This window comes from Daphnia pulicaria, chromosome 3, assembly GCF_021234035.1.
Source record: "Daphnia pulicaria isolate SC F1-1A chromosome 3, SC_F0-13Bv2, whole genome shotgun sequence".
Taxonomy (NCBI): Eukaryota; Metazoa; Arthropoda; class Branchiopoda; order Diplostraca; family Daphniidae; genus Daphnia; species Daphnia pulicaria.
The window spans coordinates 6,128,426-6,150,406 of NC_060915.1; the positions used below are offsets into that span (position 1 = coordinate 6,128,426).

The 21,981-nt window shown below is 42.5% G+C and overlaps 1 protein-coding gene across 1 annotated transcript; it reads right to left on the minus strand.

Moving 5' to 3' along the window:
- Positions 1-3,185: 3,185 nt before the first annotated feature.
- LOC124328687 lies at positions 3,186-20,603 on the minus strand. Its single transcript, XM_046787487.1, has 12 exons — positions 20,555-20,603; positions 19,863-20,459; positions 18,664-18,854; positions 18,435-18,592; positions 6,079-6,195; positions 5,924-6,005; positions 5,690-5,771; positions 5,446-5,630; positions 4,738-4,975; positions 4,384-4,668; positions 3,825-4,306; positions 3,186-3,743 (listed from the first exon to the last, which is right to left on the minus strand). Exons 1-12 carry the CDS (start codon positions 20,601-20,603, stop codon positions 3,186-3,188), a joined length of 3,024 nt encoding a protein of 1,007 aa, XP_046643443.1.
- Positions 20,604-21,981: the final 1,378 nt, after the last annotated feature.

Genomic DNA, 21,981 nt, shown 5'->3' on the forward strand with positions numbered 1-21,981 from the left:
TGAGTGACATGACATGAAAATAAAATTAGTAAATGTTCTGTGGAGAGTGACAATGAGAGAAAGAAAACAAAAAAATTATTTAGTACGGAAATAGGTAAGTTTCCTTCACAACTGTACTTGTGTGGCATGACATAAGTTCAAAATAATTCGTAAATGTTCGGTGGAGAGTTGTCTATTCTATACCTGGTCTGACTTTGTAGTCTGTGCCTGGGTTGATTTAATAAGTTTAGGAGAGAAAAAAAAAACAAAAAAAACATAAAGAGGGGAGAAAACAAAGAGGCTAGGAACAATGAGTGATGTAGGTATTTGAGGATTGAGCCTGGTCTAAAATTATAGTAGTCTATTTTCCAGGCATGCATGTAATTTTTAAACATAAGACATTTTATATATTCTGCTCAAGTCTTGTCCCTTCAAAGCCATTTGTTTACTTACTCTATTACTTCTTTCACTCCGATCAGGTCGCGAAATTTTTCAAAGTCCTTTTTTCCAAGGGGTTTTGTGAACATATCAGCCAACTGATTTTCAGTTGGTATATTGCGTAGGATAAGGGTTCCCTGCTCCTACTGCTCACGGATAAAAAATATTTGGTGTGAATATGTTTTACCCGTTGATGGTTTTCTGGATTTTCTATAATGCTGATCGCACATCGGCTGTCACAGTAGATTGGAATTTGCCCGACATCGATTTTGAGTTCGCCCAAAATTGTCTTCAGCCAGATGGCTTCTCTGGATCCCTCTGAGGCAGCATAGATCTCAGCATCAGTTGTCGATAATGCCGTAGCGCGTTGTCTCTTGCTTCCCCATGAGATTGGCCCACCAAAAAGCTGGAATAAGATCCCGGTGGTTGATTTCCGTGCAATGAGGTCCATAGCAAAGTTTGCGTCGGTAAAACCTTGTAGGGGTGACTGCTCTCTGTTCGCCATCTCGCCTCCGTAACGGATGCCAAAGTTGCCGGTCCCAGCAAGATAGGAAAAAATTAGTTTTACCGCTTCCCAATGTCCTGGTCCAGGATTGGAGACATAAGCTGCGACTTGGTTAACTGCCAGCGCTATATCAGGACGGCTCATGGCCATCAGATACATTAAAGATCCAAGGGCTTCTCTTACTGGGGTGGCAGCCATTTTGTTGCGGTCGTCTTCTGATTTCGGTGCCATCATTGGAGATGGTCTGTTGTCTTTGTTGGCGGGAATTGGCGAGGGGTGGCAATCTGCCATGTTGTATCGTCTAAGCATCTTTGCAATAAAATCACTTTGATTAATATACAGAAAGCGGTTCGGCCTATCGCGGTTGATGTCGAGGCCGATGAATCGGCTTGCCGGTAGATCTCTAACTTGAAAGTGGGTGCGGAGATACTGTAAGATGGCGTCGATAGCACTGGTTCTGTTGCTGCACAGGAGGCCATCATTTACATAGATGATAAGGATTGTGTATTCTCCATCTAACCCGAAACGGTAGTAGACACAAGGGTCGGATTTGCAGCGGATGAAGTCATATTTCGTGATGAAGTCGTCGAATTTTTCAAACCAACATCTTGAAGACTGCTTTAACCCATAGAGGCACTTGAGTAATTTGCAGACTTCATCTTCTCTACCCTGCAGTGCATACCCCTCTGGCTGTAGCATGTAGATCTCTTCTTTGAGGTCCCCGTAGAGAAATGCGGTCTTGATATCCAGCTGGACCATTTCAAGGTCTTTGGCTGCTGCTATTGACAGGACGAGACGAATTGAATACTGTTTCACGACCGGAGAATATGTTGCAAAGTAGTCGATCCCGTAAAGTTGTGCGTAGCCACAAGCAACAAATCGGGCTTTGTACCTCGCTGCTGCTCCCTTGTGGGCTGGTTTGAAATCAAGGACCCATTTTCCCTTGATGGCCTTCCGGTTCTTCGGAAGTGGAACGATCTGCCACGTCTTGTTGTCCATGATGGAGTCGTATTCGTCTTGGATCGCAGCTTTCCACTTCTCAGATTCTGGGCAAGTCAAGGCATCATTATAATTAATAGGGACGTATGGTTCCAGAAGTAAGGCGCTAGTTGGTTGGAATGATTCTCTGTTGATGTCGTAGTCCAGCGTGAGTTCTTTGAATGCCTCTTCAGTGACTGTGTCAACAGTTTTGTCGTCGACCACAGCAGACATCCCTTTGAAACTTTTTACCTTGATGTATTTAGGGTTGAGCATACGAGTCGATCGTCGAAGTCCTACTTCTGAATCAGTTTGGATCTGTTGTAGTTGGTTGGTTGGTACTTCAATCTGCTGTGCTGGCCCATCAATCTCCATGCGTTCTCTTCCAGTCGTCTCATCTTCATTTCCTTCGGTGGTAGGTGTACGCTGTTCATCTACTTCCATTGTTGTAATAGCTCCGCCAGGGGGAATGTAATCGGTTTGGGCATCACGAATAGGAGGTTCTTCAGCTGCATGTGGATTCACTTGGTCAACCCCTTCAGTCATGATTTCATCTTCATTCTCTGTCGTTCTAATATTTGCGCGAGCCGGTTCAATTTTCTGGTCAGTGAAAGGATCAATCTGAATTTGAGAGTCTATTAGTAAGTCAATTGCATTCGGAAAAGGAATTTCTCCCTCGTATCCTCTCAATTCGTCAATGATGACGTCCAGACTAATCACTACCTTTCGTTGTGTTAGGATATATACACGGTAGGCCTTGGAAGACTCGCAGAAGCCCACTAGAACTCCTTCAATGCATTTCGGTTGGAATTTGGTTCGTTTTACATCCGGAACGTGGACGAAGGTTCTTGATCCAAAGATTCGAAGGTGTGATAAATTCGGTTTTGTTCCATTCCATTTTTCAAACGGGGATGAAGTTGACTTGCTTGACGGGATCCTTTTTAAAATGTAGGTCGCGTATGCAACGGCCTCTGCCCAGAGGCTAGGTGGTAACTTGCTTCTGCTCGCATACAGCATTGATCTTGCCATCTCCACTACAGTCCTATTCTCCCGTTCGGCCACTCCGTTCTGTTGTGGTGTGTATGGGGCGCTCGTTTCATGGATGATTCCTAGTTCAGTCAATCTGTTACTTTGCCTCGCACTTACGTATTCTGCAGCATTGTCCGATCGTAAGACTTTAATCTTGTATCCAGTTTGAGTCTCCATCTTTATCCTGAATGATTCGAAATGATCCGGGATTTCTGACTTATTCTTCATAAAATAGACGTCGAACCATTCCGTCCATTCATCTTTGAATAATGCGAAGAATCGGGCTCCCCCCCAACGAAGCGTTGGACATCGGACCGCAGTAGTCGGTGTGTACTCGGTCCCCACAGGCCTGGGCCGCATGTGTGCTGGGATGGTTGTAGGATGTCTTGTGCATTTTTCCTTGGGCACACCCGAAACACTTGTAGATTATTTCTCTAAATGTCTTCCATTCTTCTTCTGTAAATTGAAAAATGTTGAGCCCGTCAACCAGTACTTGTGTCGCCATCCGTTTTAAATTCTTGAAATTCACGTGGCCTAGTCGCTGGTGTAGTATTTCAGGGGAGACTCTTTGGCCCGTTGATGTTGCAGCTGCAGCGTGGTCGATGTTCACTTTCGATCTGATCTTGAGGTGGTACATAGTACGAGCTGCACGTTCACCCTTCACGAAGATGTTGCCGTCAGGGCTCAAAATGTTTACACTAGTGCCAGTGAAGACAGCTTTCATGCCCGCTTCTGTGGCAGAGCCAATAGAGAATAGATTGGTACCTAACTCAGGTACATGCAACACTGGTGAGATAACTCGTTCCAGTTCATTCTAAAATAAAGTAGGAGAAATTGGGATTCAGTAATGGATCATCTGGACTTTATACATTTATACGGATAGGTGTGGTTGTACCTCAGTAATGACTCTTACACTTCCCTGTCCGTGTACAGGGAGAGATGTGCCTCCAATTCCCGTGACCATCCAGGAACCGAGTTCAATAGGCTGGTAATCCATTAGTAGTGACAGTTGGTCTGTCATGTGGGAGGTCGCCCCTGAGTCTGCAAACCAGTCGAAGACACTTCTGGCTAAGTAACATGCAGAAGCGGGGTACCCAGAGTCTTTCTTAGTGAAATGTTCTTTTGCGAGTGTGCGGGCGGAAATCAATTTCCTACAGTCAACCGTGTGGTGGGAATCTATTTCGCAATAAATGCAGTTCCAGATTTTCTGGGGGGTTTCTAGATTGGCGCCTTCTTGTTTTGTGGCATGTTGATTAACACCACCACCTCTAGGCCCTCCATAATTGCCACGACCACCGCGTCCTCTAAAGCCGCCACGTCCTCGGCCTCTTTGGCCTCCTCTATTTGTTGCATAATGGGCGTTATCAACCCTGGATTCTATTAGTTAAGAAGGGAGTTGATTTTTAGTATGAATGGATACTTGACTTCGGTTCGAGAGAAAATTAAAATCATACCGGGAACTGTGGCTTGGAATGCGACTGAGTTGGTAGGTGGTGCTGGGGTCTGTACTGCATAGGATGCCACGACTCCCTCTTCAGCTATCAGTCGTTGAGCTAAATTATCGATGGTTTTCTCGTCTCTAGGGACATTGGTCCATGCTGAACGGACATGTCGGTAACTCTCAGGTAGTGTTTGCAACATCCTATTGATGATGTATTTGTCTTGCAGGGGACTGCCCATCTCTCTTAGTTTGTTAGCATCGTTCATGATACAGTTGATGTGATATCTAATATCCTTTCCTGCATTTGATTTCGATAGAGCGAAAGTTGTTTGAATTGTATCGATTAATGTGTATGATTAGGATAGACCTGGATTGTGTTGATAATTGAAGATTCTAGTGATGAGTTGTTGTTCAATCTCATCAGCTTGGGCAGCGAATAGGGTGCTGATTTTTACCCACATTTCTCTGGCTGTTGGCAGCCCGTAAAGGTTTTGCTTCTGACTAGAATCGATGGAAATCAAAATTGAATTTCGAATGATGATGTCTTTTTGATTCCACAGGTCGATGGCTGCCTGATTGGTGATTGCATTGTCTGCGTTTCTGGCCTGAATAGGATAATATAGTTGTTTTAGTTCCTTGAATGGAATTGGAATAATGTGCAGGCAAATGTCTTGATCGACAATGTTTACGTGTCGATTTGATTGATATTTGATTTTTGTCTAATTTGAGTTAAGACACTAGATATGTTGCATGTGGTGTACGACTGAGTTCCAAAGCGAGAGAGAAATAGGAACAAATTAAATTTAGTTTTACTCAAGTGAAGTTATTACTTAGGAAGAGAGGAGAAAGTACCAAGGGGGGGGGGGAGAAAAATGAGTTAAATGTGTGTGTGTGGGACCTTTGACTAGACAGAATTGTCTGTACATGTGGCATCGCTTTGGGTGTAACTTTAGGTGGTCACCAATGCAACATATTTCGTGTTTAAATCAATAAGTCACTATGCATGTTAGAGTAAAATTTGCTGTAGTAACTGTATAGGTACATGCATAGGAGAGGAGAAGAAAAAAAAGTTTACCACATTGGGTCGGGCTAAGATGTCACCGCCAGCAGTTGGTTCAATCAAGTGCTTGAGACCATGCTGTTCTAGAATGCCTAGGAACTCGTATTTCCAGTCGAAGTGGTTGGTGCCATCAAATTTCACAATGTGGGCCATGTCTTTGAGACAGTTTCCCACTGGGGCGTTGTTCGCCATGATTAGTACTACAATTCGAGGGAAAGAAGAAAAAATTGTAATTTGTTCTCACAGATTCAGCTAATACGTAACACTGGGCCCATAACCTGTTGAGGCGATAATGTGTTGACACATAAGCTTACGACGGTATTGGGTTTCACTTTAGTGTACTACATTGTAACAAATTAGAATACAGTAGGATAATTTGTTAGAACATACCAAGTAGTTTGGAGGACAATAATTCAAGATAGAGTAGGGCCACTAAAACGAGGAGTAGGACACCATATATAGAGGATAGAGAAGACATAAGGTAAGTCTAAACAGAATCCATCAGTATCCTTGCGTCAACGGGTTTCGGCAACTCGTTATCTTCTGTTGCTTGATTCTTAACAATTTTCTCCATCCTGTATTTGTTCATCCGAATTATAACGTTTAAGATAAAAACTCCAAAAAAGAGGACTAAATTATTCTTCGTACCCTCTGGAAGAAGTTGGTATCTGGTCTTTATCGACAACTCCAAAGGACGAGTATGGTAATAAGAGTTCCGTGTAATGGGCGATAATGTAGTAACAAATGTGGGCCAAGAGAAATGTGCTATCAAACATCACGAAGATTAAAAATACAAATGAGAGTATTGCTGTTTTGATTGGTAAGGCGTCCATAGCTGCCGGCAAGACTGACTGAAATATTGGTGTGAACACTGATATCGTACCTGTTGCCTACCTTAATAAAATGCGGTTTTGCAACCGAAAAAAAGATTAGTATTCATACAGAATAATGAAAATAAAAATAATGAGTATCCCTTTAACTTAATAAGTGACAAAGGTTGACACGGGTTGACAATGAAAGGTCTGTGGATGATGATCAAGTTTTTAAGTACTAAGGTGCACTAACCGTCGTAACAACGAGAAAAAAGCCAATGATAAACCGTGTCATTACAGAGCTCTTGTGCTGCCTAATAAATGGATCTCCAAATAGTCTCTCGACTTCTTGAATGGCCTCAACTGCTCTTCGTAGTTGACGGTAATGAGACACTATCCAACGAGATATTAAGAACTGAGAGGAAATCGACACCCAATTAACGCCAAACACAACAGCCATCATAATCGGCAGATCTGGATCAATTGATAAACTTATTGTTTGACTCATTGATGAATAAATTAATCCGACAGAAACTGTTAACTGCAAAACTAATAATAAAATGAACCACCAGGTAGTGAGATGTCTAAGAGAGAAGGTGAATCTGACAAATTTCTTCGAAATTAAATCTTGCTCTACAGTAAAAGGTATCATGCCACACGCTTGGCATAGACTGACAAACGGACGAAGCTGTTCAAAGACAGACATGACGATCTACACAGTTTTAGCGAGAATGACGAAAACTTGCGAAATGCTGGGTCCTTTTTATTCGATCTTGAAAGTGCTGCCTTCAAATTGGTTTCCGTTGCCATGACATCATGAGTGCATGTTTACCCCAACAAAAGGCAAAGTTACGAGTTAGCAATTTTCATAAATGAGCGTAAAGTTATAATGGGTGCCACACCTTGTCGTTTAATTCGTTATTGATTGGATGGATGTAAACCATTTTTATAACTGTTTAACCAGGAGAAAAAACTTGAAAAAAACACACACAGCAATGTAGTTTCTCGAGCGCAAAACACGTTACCTGATGTAAAGTCCGAACTGTAGTCAAGTAAGTGATGGGGAGTATGATGCGCCCATCACAAACACAAATAAAGAAGAACACATTAAATTTGGCATCAATAAAGATGAATTAAAAGCAAACGCAAGTGCAAGCGCTATCAAAGAATTTTGAAAGCAAAAATGAAGACTGTTAAGACGAATGAAAAAATTACCGGTACTAAATTTCCCCCCAATTTTTTTTTTTCAATTTCGGAGCTGTTGTTTTTATTAATAATCCAACACAAAATTGCAGCTCCCATTTTGATTGCTCAAAAGTCAAAACCACCACCAATGATGTTTGGGGATATTTGAGGGGGTGTTGCTGGTCAACACTAATACCATATGCACGGTCAACAATAATATAATACCATCAAATTCTTCTAAATCGTTATTCATTAAGGAAATCGCCAAATTTAAAATTTTTTAGATTTTGATCTCATAATGTAAAAAAAAAAATATCAGAAAAATCATCCACGAGAAACTGAATTCCGGATCTAAATTTGCAGAGGTAGTGGAATTCTGTACCCATTAGACAATCGAAATCTAATAAGCTTCTAGAGATGAAGATGCCGCTGAATCCAACGTCTGTTTCTAATACCATTTACCTGTACATTTATCTGTACCATTTTCGCTTTCTATCAGCAAAGCGGATCAAACGAAATCAAACAGGGATCCGCGTTTGCTGTCGACTCAACGAGCGTCAAATCGGTGGCCGACTTCTTGACGCAGTCCTTATCCTTTCCGTTCTGATGAAATCCGTGCCGAACGTTTCGGCCCGTTTTGGCAGTATAGAGGCATCGAGAACGTGTCGCACTGTGTCTGTGTGTCTCTCGCCCACTGAGCTGACGTGCGGGACAGGTTCCAGTTTGCCGTGTTGCTGGACACGAAAATAGGTGCAGTACATATGATAGTATATGTTAGTATATATGAGCATTAGTACCCAATAGACGGTGGAGCTCCTTCATGCTGGCCTGGCCTGGGATAAAGTTTTCTTGGCCTGATCCCTGCTCCACTAGATGACTTTATTTGGGCGGGGTGCTGTCGGAGTCGGTCGGAGCCCAGGAGGAGCAGGAGAGCTGATGCTGTCCTCGGTGCTGGCCAAAAGCTCAACCAGTTTGCTGAAAGGACATCATATCTTCTAACCAACTGCCAAGTTGTCGAGATCCTTTTCCGCAGAATGACGATCAAATAGCAGGTTTTTATATCCTGGGCCTCTCGGATCTTGTGCTGCTCCGTGCCTTCACTAACGTTCGCTTTCTCATCTTCCGCTTCCGGACAACGTTCCACGGACGCTCTGATCGTATCAATCTGATCAAAAAATATTATGAGTTTCCTGAACGCGCCGGCTTTTTCAGGGACCTTCTGCAGCGAAATGACTCCGGCCTGGAAAGAATTTAAACTTTTAGACTAATTGAAATGACAAATTGATGTTGGACGATACTTTGTTGTCGTGGCGAAATCAAATTTTTGATAATTCGACTCCTGAAGGAAGAAATCCGTTCGAAAGGACGACGAGTCGACGACTGTCACTAGCTGGACTCAGAAGGGACTTCCCTTGTGTTATTCAGCCTCACCCTCCAACATGAGTCGTCTATGTCTATTGCGGAAAAGGAGGTTGACTTTTTTAACTTTTTATTCCTAATATAGGAGCGTATGAGTCGCGACTTGCTGCGCTCCTTCTCGGCCACTTGGGTGTTGACTCCAATCAGAATGTCCTGTAGAATCAACAAAAATAAGAATAAACATTTAGTTCATTGGATATTTCCTGGTTTATTCCTGCGTAAAAATTAAGGAAATGAACCTTGACAAAGCCGAGGACTTATTGGTGGAGTTTGAGATATTCTTCCTGCAGCTCCTTCGACTTGATGAGCGGATCGACGAGAAGCGGGTACTAGGTAAGGCGGAGCGTGACAAATAAAATGCATTCAAAATTTCCGCGCCTGTATTCAAATGAGAAAATTTCAAATGAGTCACTGCCTTATAGCCTTGTACTCGCATTGCCCATCGGTGCCCTGCCCATACACCAATCCTGTCCATGTCGGGATCAACACATTTTTCGAAATACTTCTTATTCAATAGAATCCTAAATTATAATTTGATTTATAATGAAGTCCTATTTGAAGCATAGGTTTAAAAAACTTTAATAACTATATCTAGCTATCATCTATTCCGCAAAATTTTTATTATTTTCAAAAGATCGGCAGTGTAGGCTACTATAGCATATTCGCAACATTTCTGATTTAGAAGACTATCAAAACTCAAACGATATTCCGCCAATTAATTTTTTCCTTGACGTTTTTCCATGCGTGGAAGTTGAATGAGAAAAAGGAACATTTTAATAACTGTATTGCATTATAATTAAATTTAGGCCTAGTTTTGTTGATGCCTATAAATAAAACGATATAATCTTCCTAGATATAAAATTTTTTATTATATATAATTGATATAGTCTATACAGTATATAAAAAAAAATGGACTCTAATTAATAATTTAACACGTCCAGTATTTATTTATTTTGATTATCTAAAAAATTTACATAAGAAGTAGTTAATTTCTTCAAAATAAAGGTGCAATAACGTTGAAATAACATAGAGTACACGACAATGCGTACACGATTAAGACAATTTCTGTTATCGTCTGCTGGCTCTAAATCATTTAGGCTACCGAGGTCCATAAGCCTCTCCCCCTACGGGGAGGAGTTGAGCAAATACACGGTAGATGACACGATATAGGGCTGTTCGACATCTTTTCTAACATTTTTTGCCATCGCGGCAACGCAGCATTTGAGTCAAGATGATGTATGCTACAATTGTCCGCCCCGCCTTGTCTGACCAATTGACGTAGGTCACATAATGTCAGATTTGGTCTGACGTCATCTGACCTTCGTTAGTATGACATGTAGGGGATGGTTGTGAACTAGGATAGCTATCGCCTGACGACATAGGTGTGATGGAATGGCACAGATAAATAGACAATTGGAGAACTTGGCGATATTTGAAGATAGAATCGACACAGCGTGGAAATATAAAAAGCGATGTAAAGAGAAAAGGTGAATTATAGAATGCGATAGACATTGATGCCAAAATCGTATGGTTAAGAGAGACAAGGGGGGGGGGGAAACTGGCGAGTGTTGCATACGGGATACAATCCTTTAGTGTCTAACGATCGAATATGGCTTTCTTCCGGATGCGATCGCTAAGGCGAACTGGGGGCGGATGTGAGCTCGTCCGGGTTCTACTTCCGTCGCTCTGCTTCGGGATGTCGCTGTGAAGTGGTGATGTTTTGCCGTTCCCTGGTTCGGACACGTCGCTGCTACCGCCAATGAGAGTATCACCATCAGAGAAACCTGCACTTCTGTTGGCGACGGTATCGAGATTAATCTCGCCGTCCTCCTCGCTAAAGATGGGCCGGAGAAATCGACGATTTCTCCATAGAACGCTCCCGCTGGCGAATTTAATGCGGTAGTCGCGATAGCGGCCAAGTCACACTACTACGCCTACATGGCTCCATTTTTTTAGATTTCGGGTCCTGTATGCGTACCTGGGCCCCAAGCGGGAGCCGTGATAAGGGTTTGGTGCTAGCGTTGTAGCGGGTTTTTACAGCGGCGTTGATTTCGGCTTGTCGATCACGGGCGTCCATTACGGCTTTCCATTTGTCGGCAAATGCCGTTTGATGGGCCGGGATAATCGACCGAGTTTGATGGCCAAAAACCATCTAGGCCGGTGATACTCCGTTTGCTCGTGGGGTGTTACGAAATTCAAGCACACCTTGAAGAAACTCCTCGGAAGATAGGTCGCCCGATGGGGAGATTTTTCCACCAATTCCTTTATTGCGCTGACCGCGGCCTTCGCATGGCCGTTGCTTTGTGGGTAATATGGGGTGGAATTACTCCACACAACGCCCCACACACATCTTTTGAGCGTGGATTGGAAAGCTCCTAAGTCAAATTGTGGTCCGCCGTCGGATTGGAGCCGAACAGAGACGCCCGCCATTTTTTTTTAAATACTTAGGTTGGTCGTAGGAGGTTTATTTTTTTTTTTAATCAGAAAGATGAAAAAGTAGTCTTTATCTTTCTGATTTTTAATTTCCAAAAAGTGTTAGGGTTCTACAGGTAAATTCATCGTTTTGAAATATTGATTCACCCAAAAAATTGATCGCATGGCCTGTCCCTACCCGCGGCATGGCCTTAGGATATGGCGGGGAGAAATCCTTTGTCTGCAGTAAGGCGTATCCCATACCTTTTGTTCGGGACGCGTCGACTTTAATGACGGTCTCACGGCCAGGATCAAAATGGGCCAACACGGGGGGTGACAAAAGCGTTGTTTTCACCACCTCGAACGAACGTTCCTGGTCTTCCGTCCATTCGTACGCGTTTTGGGTGCTCAAAAGAGGGCGGAAGGGTCCTTTTGCAGCCGCAACTTCCGTTGAAAAATCCGAAAGCTGCTCCACCAACTCTAAAATGGACCGGTGCTCCGTGATATTGGTGGGTTGGGGGAATTTGGCGATGGCCTGTAATTTGCTTGGGTCTACTGTTACCCTGTTACCTTGATGAATTTCATAGCCAGCCCACACCAGCTTCTTTTGAGCGATTTTAAACTTCTCCACGTTGAGAGTGATTTTCGCTGCACGCGCGGCCTGTAAAATCGCGCACATGCCCTTGACATGCAACGGGAATGACCGGTTGAAACGTAGGATGTCATCCACCACTCTGACCATGTTTTGAAGTGTGCCAAAGGCGGCGTCTGCCCGCCGATTATATTCATCGCCCGACGAACAGAGGCCTATTGAGGCACACAGGAACTTATAACGTCCCCAGGGCGTCATAAAGGTGGTGGACATAAAGATGCTGGCTCGCTGCGTGATGGGGGATCTGAAAATATCCATTAGTGGCATCGAAGCTGCTGTAGAACATGGCTTCAGTGTCGATTTCCGCCACCGCGTCCCTCGGCCTGCGGGTCGAGGGGGGTGGGACGGAGAACATGACTATTGAAAGACTCCCGTTTCCCGACCTGTTGCCCGAAAGGCTTGACCGTGTGATCAATACTTTCGGCCGACAGGTATAAGGTCTGGGTACGAAGGCCTCATGCGGTGTTAGCTATTATGGCCGTTACAATCGTTCCGGGACTTACTGTGTGATAGGATGTGATGGGGGGTAGGTGCGTCTGCATATAACCGGCGTAGCCGGATTTAGTAGAGATCTTGTCTTCTAATTGAAAACCCTCAGTTCTGGTTTGCGAATGTATCTTTCGATTTGTTTCTTTGGTGGTTAATTTAATTTTGTTTTGTAGGTGGGGGAAAAGGGAATGGTTTTTAGTTTTTTCTGTAGTTTTAATTTGTTGTCTAGCAATGCTCGAGGGGGTGCTTGCTGGTGGGAGGAATGGGAGTGGATCAGCGATTGAAAATTCTTTCGTTGGTCAGTCGCGTGGTCGCCCTCGTAAAGAGAGGCGACTCACCTATATTGCTGCGTCGTTTGTTGTTGTGGTTCCGTTATTTCTTCGGTAAAGTGATTGCCTGGCTGGATTTCCAACTTGGATTATTTCTAGTGGTCACTCGTATTTTTGTGTGCAAGTAATTGATTCTTGTGTTGTCGAGATTCTTCCTTGTGACTGTTTGTCCAGCTGTCGTTGGATTTCTGACTTGGATTTAGTTGTGGACGCTGACAACCTTGTTGATTAACGTGGAGTGTCGATTCTTGGAGTTTAGTGCGTAGGGCTGATACTGGAGCTGGTTGATTGATGATGGGCCTTCTTTTTGAGTTTTGGTTTTTTTAATTGTTCTGATTTGAGGAATTTGGCGGGTTTCGATTGCCCGCTGATTTGCCATGGAAGAGGCACGATAGAATTTTGTTTTGGTCCCCGATGGCTTTGATTGTTTGTTTGGGTAATTTACTCGGTACTTTTCAAATTTTTTAAAGCAAAAAGTGAGTGTTTGGAATTCCAGCCGGTGTAGTTGGAGTCTGTTGCCACACCACGCAAGTTACGGAACGGAAAATACAAAAAACACAGCGAGTTTTTCGAGCTAATGTATTCCGGGACGTGCTGCCAGTTGCCAGCCAACGGCAATGAACACGATGACAAAAACACGGGATAAATCGTCGGGGGCACAAAATGTCCTCCGGACCACGCGACTGACGGAAAGAGTTGGAAAGTATCCAGCAAAGAGATCCCGTGACGGGCTTTACAAATTACGGGACACCCAAATGAGATATACGCACACACACACTTAAACACACACACAAATTGAATAAAGACGAAGGTACGTACGTAAAGGCAGCCACGTTACGTGACGGTCCAGAAACGGAAAATCTGGAAGAAATGGGGAACATAAATGGAGAAGACATGAGCGGAGATGTCTCTTCGCCCTTCGTCTCCAATTCACTTACCCCTCGCGCAGCCTTGCGAGGTTCACATTAAATTGGACACACTTGGTCGGCTCAGGAACGCCAACACAGCCACACAACCGAAAAAAAGTGCCTGGTCCCCTAGTCATATGCAGCGGCGCACGTATGCATCATTTGTACTTCCTTCCCCTCGTATCGTTACCTCGTTCGTCGTTTTAAGTCAGGTGAGGCCTTGGTGGAGGGATTTTTTTCATTACGCTGTGAAGTGAATGTTTGTTTTGGTTATGCAGGTTGACAGGAGGTTGTTGATTTTGAGCTGTAGTCTTGGGTAGATGTTGGGATCGAGGCCCAGGGGGTGTCAGAGTTGAGAAGGAGTTTTTCTTGGGGGAAGAAGGACTGAAATTGTTGGCGGAGGGCGTTTTGGTGGGCAAACTTTTTTAGGACGATTTTTTAGAACGATTAGGACGTGGTTTTCAATTTCTGGGCAGCCAAAGCGGCAACTGGGATTCGCTTCGTTGTTGATTTGGTGGGTGAACGAATTTAGGTGGGTGTTGCCTGATCTTAGGCAGTGGAGGCAAGTTGAAGAGGCATGGTCTTTGGTATGATGCCACGGAATGATGCCTATTTTGCTTTTCATTAGGACACTGGGCTTTTTGCATTTTTTCAGGTTGAGTAGGACGGAAATCCCCCATTCTTTTTTTTTAGTATAGATAATTATTCTCCCGGGGAGAGTTCGTTCGCGATGTAGTTTCAGGGAGGTGAGTGGGCTTCTTCAGACGCTAGCCAATCTTTTTTTCCTTTTCCAGCTATACCGGTGTAGCTGGGATCGAGTATAATAGTGTGACGATTGCTCCACATGATTTGTGGCAACTCAGTGGGTGGTTCCTGATTTCAACTATGCATCGGTTTTTTGGGGTCTACGTGGACAAGACGGCTTTGATTGCAGCGCTCGAGTCAGAGAAGATGTGGATTCCTGGTGATGGGGGTCGTAGATGTATTTGATCGAAAGCTCTTGTTTGATTCCATGGAACTCTGCAGAGAAGATGCTTGATCCTGCTGTGAGGCGCAAGGAGCCGGAGGAGTCAGGTGCAGGGATGTAGAAGGCTCACGAAGTGACGATGGTATTTCGGGTTACTGAACCATCCGTGTCGATCATGATGTCAGGGGCAATGATTTCAGATATCATAGATTCAAATAGGTGTTAGACATCATTTTGGTTTGCTGATGCTTTTTCGCATGGGGAACCATTTTGCGATTGTTGGGTGGGCTTCATGGAGAAAGCGGTTTTTTAGTTGGTCCGTCAGGGCTGCTGGATGTTAGAAAAGGGCCGGGGTTGTTGATTTGATTTTTTCGCATATTAGTTTAGGCTTGGGTAGCATCTCAGTGGCCACTGTTAGGAAGTATAAAATAGAGACTTGGCTGTTTGGTACGCCAGATTCTCTGGGTGCTGGCTAAGGTTGACGAGGTACCTAGTTCCTATCCACATTTCTTCTATCGGAGACCTGTTCAGGTCCATACCTGTTTCAGCGTAGATAACTTCCGTGGGTGTGGAAGATTTAAATCCGAGTATAATTCTGAGTATAAATCGGGAGGCAGTGTCGATTTTCTGTAGGTGAGATTTGCTGGCGGAGCTGTAGGCTAGTAGTCAGTAATCGATGCGGCTGCTGACTAAGTTCTTGTAGAGGGTGCACAAGCTGTTGATTTTGGGGCGTAAGTAGATTTAGAGATGATGGAGAAGACGTTCTTGAGACGGATGCATTTATTCACCACCATTCATATGTGGTCTTTCCACAGCAGTTTTGAGTCTAGAATCAGTCCTAGGAAATTTACTTTAGGGCCGTTTGGGATGCGGTGGCCGTTTATCAATAGCAGAGGGCCGTCTTGTCGTCTCGTTGGTTCATACAGCCGAGTGAATGAGACCGTTGAGTATTTCGATGCCGAAAATTTTAATTTCCATTTACAGCCCCATCTTGACACTTTTTCGATGTAGTTGTCGCTTTCACGTCGATGGGGCACTTGACTATTGTCTAGATAGTGACGCCGTCGGCAAAATAGTAGGCGGTTTACGTTAGATGGGGGGAGGGAAGTCGTATAGCATAATGTTGAACAGAAGTGGGCTGATAACTGCTCCTCGGGTTACTCCGTTTGATATCTTTTTCTGATGTGATGTGTGGCTGCCGATTCTGATGACGACTGAGCGATCGCGAAGGAAGTCAGAGATCCAGTTCAGGCAGTTACCGTGGACACCTACTTTTAAGAGCTTGGATAGGAGGCTATTTGTCCAGACGGTGTCATAAGCTTTGTTAATCTCCAAGAAAACCGCTACACTAGTTTTTTTTTCTTTAAAGCTCCTCTTTATGTCATGATCGATTTTGATTAGGTATGAGGTAGGTCCGTAAGTGATCAGGTCTGTGGTACATCAATTTTTCCTGGAGATTGCTTGCTCTGAGCCTATGATGTTTTTTTCGGTTCCACGAACCAAGATTGGCGGGTAGTAACGATCCTCTCGAATAATTTGGCTAGCCACGAGGTGAGGATAATTGGGCGGTAGGAACTTACTAAATCAACGGGTTTTCCTGGCTTCAGGAGGGGGATCACAGTGTCTTTTTTCAGAGGTCGGGGACGAATTAATTGGAATATTTGACGTTAAAAAGGACATTGATTTTGTTGGAGGGCGATAAATTGGTTAGCATATCGTAGTGGATTTGGTCGATGCCTGTTGATTTGCTGAGGGACTGCACCAGTTCGTTGAAGGCGTTTCGGTGAAGGCGTTGTTTTGATCGTTTGGCTGTCTATCTGCAATGCGTGACGTGATGATGGGTTTCAGGATAGCGTCGTATTGAGAGTGATCGATTGATGATCCGTAGAGGTCTAGAAAGAAGTAGGACTTTTCATGGGTTGATGGTGTGTGGGCGTCGTGTAGATTTTTTAGGGGTGGAATGGCCAAGATGCAGTTGTTTTTTCTTCCGACCATTGCTTTCATGAACGACCAAGTTGTTCTATCGCCGTCCTGGGGGTTGAAGCTAGATATAAACGATTTCTAGGCGATTTTTTGCGACGATGATGAGTCTTTTTTTTTGCCACACCGGCTTTTTTTTCCAGGTGGCTCTTTTGTCTGAAGATAGCGGTGAGCGACGCCACTCTCTTTCGGCTTTATTCACGTTCTCCACGGTGGCTTCGCACTCTGAGTTCCACCAAGGGCGACAGGGCTCTTTTGGAAGGTGGAAGGACTGGGTTGATTTCTTGAAACTTTTTCACTCGCGGAAGTGATCGCATCCATTCATGAGTTTAATAATTTTTTAGGAACTGTTTGGTTTTTGAAGGACGTTGAAGCGAGTTGGTGGGATAGGTCTGCGTTCCTGCTGGGCCATTTGGCCTTACAGAGAATCCATGAAGGTGGTTTGGGTGAGGATCTGATGGGGTCGGCGTTGATCGTGGTGGTGATGGGGAGATGGCCGCATCTAGTCAGAGAGCCCTTGTCGAACTAAACGCAAACCATTTAAGAGAAGGTTTGACACTTGGGTTTGGTTAAGAGGGTGGTAGAAATAGTAAATGGCGCGTCTGATGACTCACATCGGTTGCGTTCACCCAGTGTTCACTCCCGAATTCTCCGGGATTTGTCAAAAACGCAAATTGTTTAAGATAAAAAAACTTCGTTGTGATAAAATGAAGAAAAATAAGCTGATTCTAACGGCACATCGATAGACGTTATAATCGGTTGCTTTAAATACAACAGACGCGATCAAAGTTTATACTTTTTGTGAAATTTCACATTTTATTTAAGAAATGTGATTTAATTCTTAAAAATAACTCTACTTATAATTATGGCATAACGACAGACGTCGATATGTGTTGCTTTAAATATACCAGAGACGTTAAAACTTTTAATTTCTGGCCTCCATTCCTATTTTTTTATTTGGCAACACTGTTAACCTGGCCACTATTTTTAAAAGAGTATGTGAAGTTTTAAGTTGAACTTGTATATCATTCTGGATTATGAATATTAAGACATTAGAGAATTAATGAAAAACAACGACATTTAAAGAATTAATCGTCAGCTGTCAAATCGTCTTCCTCGGAAGCTTCAGCGCGCGTATTCTTCTTCCTCATTTTCGTTATCTATTTATTCAAGTCTTCCTCCAGGTCTTCCTCATCATTGGATGTTACAAGAAGTGTATCATCTAGCTTTTTTGTAGTGTTGTTTCGTAGTGCTTTTTTGGATTCGTTATCGTTATCGTTAATCGTTATTTTTTCAATTTTTCATTCGTTTCGTTCTTCGTTTCGTTAATTTAAACGTGTCGCATTTTTCTCTTTTTGCGACCGTTATCGTTTACCTTACAATTTTTTTAGAACCTAGTTTTCTCTGAATCAGCATGTATTTCTTAACATAACACGTTTAAAAATTAAAAATTACTGAGTTTTAAAAAGAAACAGTTCGCGGTGAAAACTTTAAGGTAAACTGACAAACTCGTAGACAAAAGATATGCCTATTTTATAATAAAAGAGGACGCAGGATGTATTTATTACAGCTAATAAAAACGTTGGCAGCTAGATTATCCTTGTCAGTACGATTTTTTCTACCAGCACAATGCCAACCACCAGAAAATTCTCTTTCACATGGGGCAGAAGAAGCTTGAAGAGCTAACAAAGTGAAAGCTAGCTTGGATAAATATGGAAAACGATGGCATGACTTGTCCAAAAAGCGAGAGAGTCGATTTTTTGGCGGATTCCCTCCACCCATAAAACATGAACCTCCAAATCCATTGCGATATAACTTAACAGTTCTAACTGTATCTTAGATTTACTTTACCCAGGGTTTTGAAACTGAGATTCAGGAGTAGAACTCACGGTTTTTGCATATAGTAACTTAAACTCGTGTGCATCTAGATTCCTTGGACCTTCAGTTCCCGTTTCTCTCTCTTCCTCTTGCACTTTCTCGTTATCCTCGTAATGACCTGTCTCAAGACCCTATATTTGACAAGAAAAAAAATATTAGTGAGACGGTGAGACCTCATTAAAAACGATATTTAGCCTAATACCAAGTCTTCTGCAGTTTTATTTATATTTCGTGTGACGATGTTTTGCACGGCAGCTTCTCCAGAAACAAAAAGTCGATAATTAGGGTCCAACTCAGTTGCAAGGAGATACAGGCATTCGAAATTGTCCATAGTTTCGTCAATCATGAAATCAAATCGATGATTAAGGTCGTTTTTCATAGCATCACAAACTCCTGCGAACAACGGGTTTTCATCTGAGAACTATATGCCTCTCCATATTTGTCATCCCTGATTAAGCGTTACAACCCACCACGAACCCTCAGATCGTCGTTTTCTAGTGATCTAGCTGTCCCACCAGGAAAACCTGGGCTCGCGCACATTCTCAAGAATGGGTCCGAGGCTGTGGAACGACCTGCCGGATAACATAAAGAAAATGACGGAGCTGAAGAGTTTTAAAACTCTGTTGAATAACTATTGTAACTACTGAACTATATATACTGTACTATATATTGTAACTATTGAAATAACTGTACTATTTGTTCAGTAAATGTTATAAATGACCCAAATTGTACATCTTTTCTTGAGTGACTCTAACTAAAGCGTCATTTGATCATGTAGTTGTAAAGTGCGCTATAGAAATCGAATAAAATAAAATAATAAAAAAAAATAAAAAAAAAAAAATAATAAAAATAAATAACTGAAGTAAAAAACTTTTAAATACAACGCAAGAAGTTTAATTTGCATAAATATGAAAATTTGTTACCTTTTCTAAATGAAGTCGAAGCTCCTCGATACATGGTACTATTGCCGAAAACGTAACAGTTTTTTCCGCACTGACTAACTGCATGTATGATGCGAATGGCTCGAGAAGGTTAACAATTTTTTTAGCGCAGCCCACTCCGTATTTAATAGCCCGTCCATGTCGAGTTCCTCGCAAACAATTGTAACCGAATCTCGAAGCTCAAGTAAACGTTTAAGTAGTAGATGAGTAGAGTAGAGGACGAAGGAAGTAAGGACCAGTGAGTTGAAACATCACCAACAAGTTTTTTTTTAAAGCTCGATGAGCCTAGGAGTAGCTTTGGTTGAACAATTGAATTTCGCAACTAATTTCTTCGCACGGGCGATTACTTTTAAGAAGAACGGTATGACTGAAGGATTGTGCAAATGCTCCACTCGATACTTGTCGAAAGTTGCCATAACAAGCTGAAGGGAGTGTGATTGGCAGGGAATACGTCTCATACGTTTTGATTTTTTCTGTACGATCATAATTTGGCCGATGGCATTCTCCATTTGTTTCTCGTGTTCCAGAAACTGTAGAACATCTTCATCAATTTTCAACTTCTCTAAAAGCGCTTCATTAGGGTCGCATTCCGTTTGATCCATAGGGTCCTCACTGATGGCAACAGTTTGGGATTCAGGCAGCAATGGAGTGACTATAATCAATTGATCTTCAAGAAAGTTGTCTTCAAATGATTCGCCATCAATGTTTGGCATCAGGGCACAGCTATCGTCAGATTCATCAGAGTCTGAGTTTGAGAAAATACTTTCCTCTTCCTGGCTATCTTCATTATTGGATTCAGTCCTTCCAGTGGCAACGCTATCAATAACTGCTTCGATGTCCTCTTGTATTGAGACGACCTGGAACGCCTTGACCATGTTGGATCCATTATCGGTTACAATGATTGGGACCTCAAAACCCCATTCGGTAATCACTTTCTTCATCAAATCACCAATTACAGCCCCTGTGTGTGGCGATGGAAAATGAAGCAACTCAAGAACAGCATGTTCGATTTCGTGTTCAGCGTTCACATAGTGAATAGTCACAGTGAAAATTTCTACTGAATAGTAGAAAACATAGTGCACCTAAATGTTTAATTAAGAATTAAAGTTCTCTTCCCTAATCAAATTTCATAAAGCATATTCGTTTCATTACCTAAGTATGAAGAACTCATCCCAGGCTTCGTCCAAATGTCAGCAGTCATGTTAGGTTTTTACACTGCATTCTGAACTTGAGCTTTCACTAAATTTCTGGCCTGTTTGAATAATCTTAAAATATCCTTGGCCAATGCTTGCCTTCCTGGTATTTCATGTCGTTGATCAAGCAGCTCAACATATGCTTGCCAATCTTTGTTGTCACTTATAGATGTAGTCATCGAAGTAGTTGCAACAACAAAAGCAAGCTTTTTCCTGAGAAGAAGCTGCCTAGTGTGTTTTCTTGTGTATTTTGCCTTTTTAATTTCAATCTGAAATGAAAAAGGGAAAGCATTAGAAATTGAGAATACTAAATTGTACGATAAAATTTTAAACCTGAGGAAGTGTTGGTTGTAACAAAGATTTAGCTTTGGCCCCGACAATTTTCTTAGAGTTACTTGATAGTGCTGCATTTTCTTTGTCTTTCAGATATTCCAAATATTCATTACTTTTGTGTTTCTTAGTCTTTAAATGGTTTTCGAGATTCGTTGTATTGCAACCCTTTACAGCTGCCAGGCAAGTATTGCATTTGTATCATTTGTTTTATCATAGATGAAATATGCATGTACGAGGCTTTTTTTATTACTGCTATTGTTCAGAAGAGATTGCTCATTATCTGAATTCAAATCGTCGTCTATTTGCATTTTATTTATTTCTGTCAAAAAGCGATTTACTGAGCTGGCTTGTGTCGCTTGTGCCACATGCCTTTGTTCTGACAATCGCTTCTAATGAAGTAATGAGTAGGCCTGTTATGCCAAATGATGTAGCGAAAATAATGACCTAATTGGCTAATTCCTCGCTAGGGGATCGCTAAGTCGCTAGTAGGTGGTCATCCCAAAATTGAAAATTCCAAATTTTGAGGGAAAAAAAAGTTCCCCCTGGTGGTCAAAAATAAAGAGGCTCGTTAATACGTTATTTTCGTTGTCGTTATTTAAACGAGAACATCACTACTTTTTTGGAAGCATTTCTCCGTCAAACCAGTTGAGGGTAAAATAATTTTCATCAAAGTCATATTTTTAAACTTGCTGCGAGGTAGATAAACCTGTATTAGAAACTTTTGTAGTCAATCCACTCCATGGACATTAGATATGTTCATTTCATTCATCATCCGTGGAATGAAGTTTTGTTTCATGATACTAAAATATGTCTGTGCAGATTAATCGATTATGAACTTCATGGCTGGGATCGAGCAAATTGCTGCACAGTTGAAGGGCATTGGGGCCGCTGTGGATGACACGCAGATTATGGCTAAGATCGTAGTGTCCCTACCATCCAGACTTCAGTATTTCTTGGCGGCCTGGGACAGTACCCCACAAGAACTCAAGACACTCTCGTCACTAAAAAAACGACTGGTAAAGGAGGAAACTCAAGCCAGGACTAAGAATAGCA

What these genes read in the sequence shown, in the direction of transcription:
- LOC124328687 (XM_046787487.1), bottom strand. Translation starts at nt 20,603, where the DNA reads ATGACTGCTGACATTTGGACGAAGCCTGGGATGAGTTCTTCATACTTA. An exon ending in GGTTATGGGCCCAGTGTTAC is followed by an intron (nt 5,631 to 5,689) that starts GTATTAGCTGAA and finishes CTCGAATTGTAG; the next exon opens with TACTAATCATGGCGAACAAC. An exon ending in TCTTAGCCCGACCCAATGTG is followed by an intron (nt 4,976 to 5,445) that starts GTAAACTTTTTT and finishes TATCCTATTCAG; the next exon opens with GCCAGAAACGCAGACAATGC.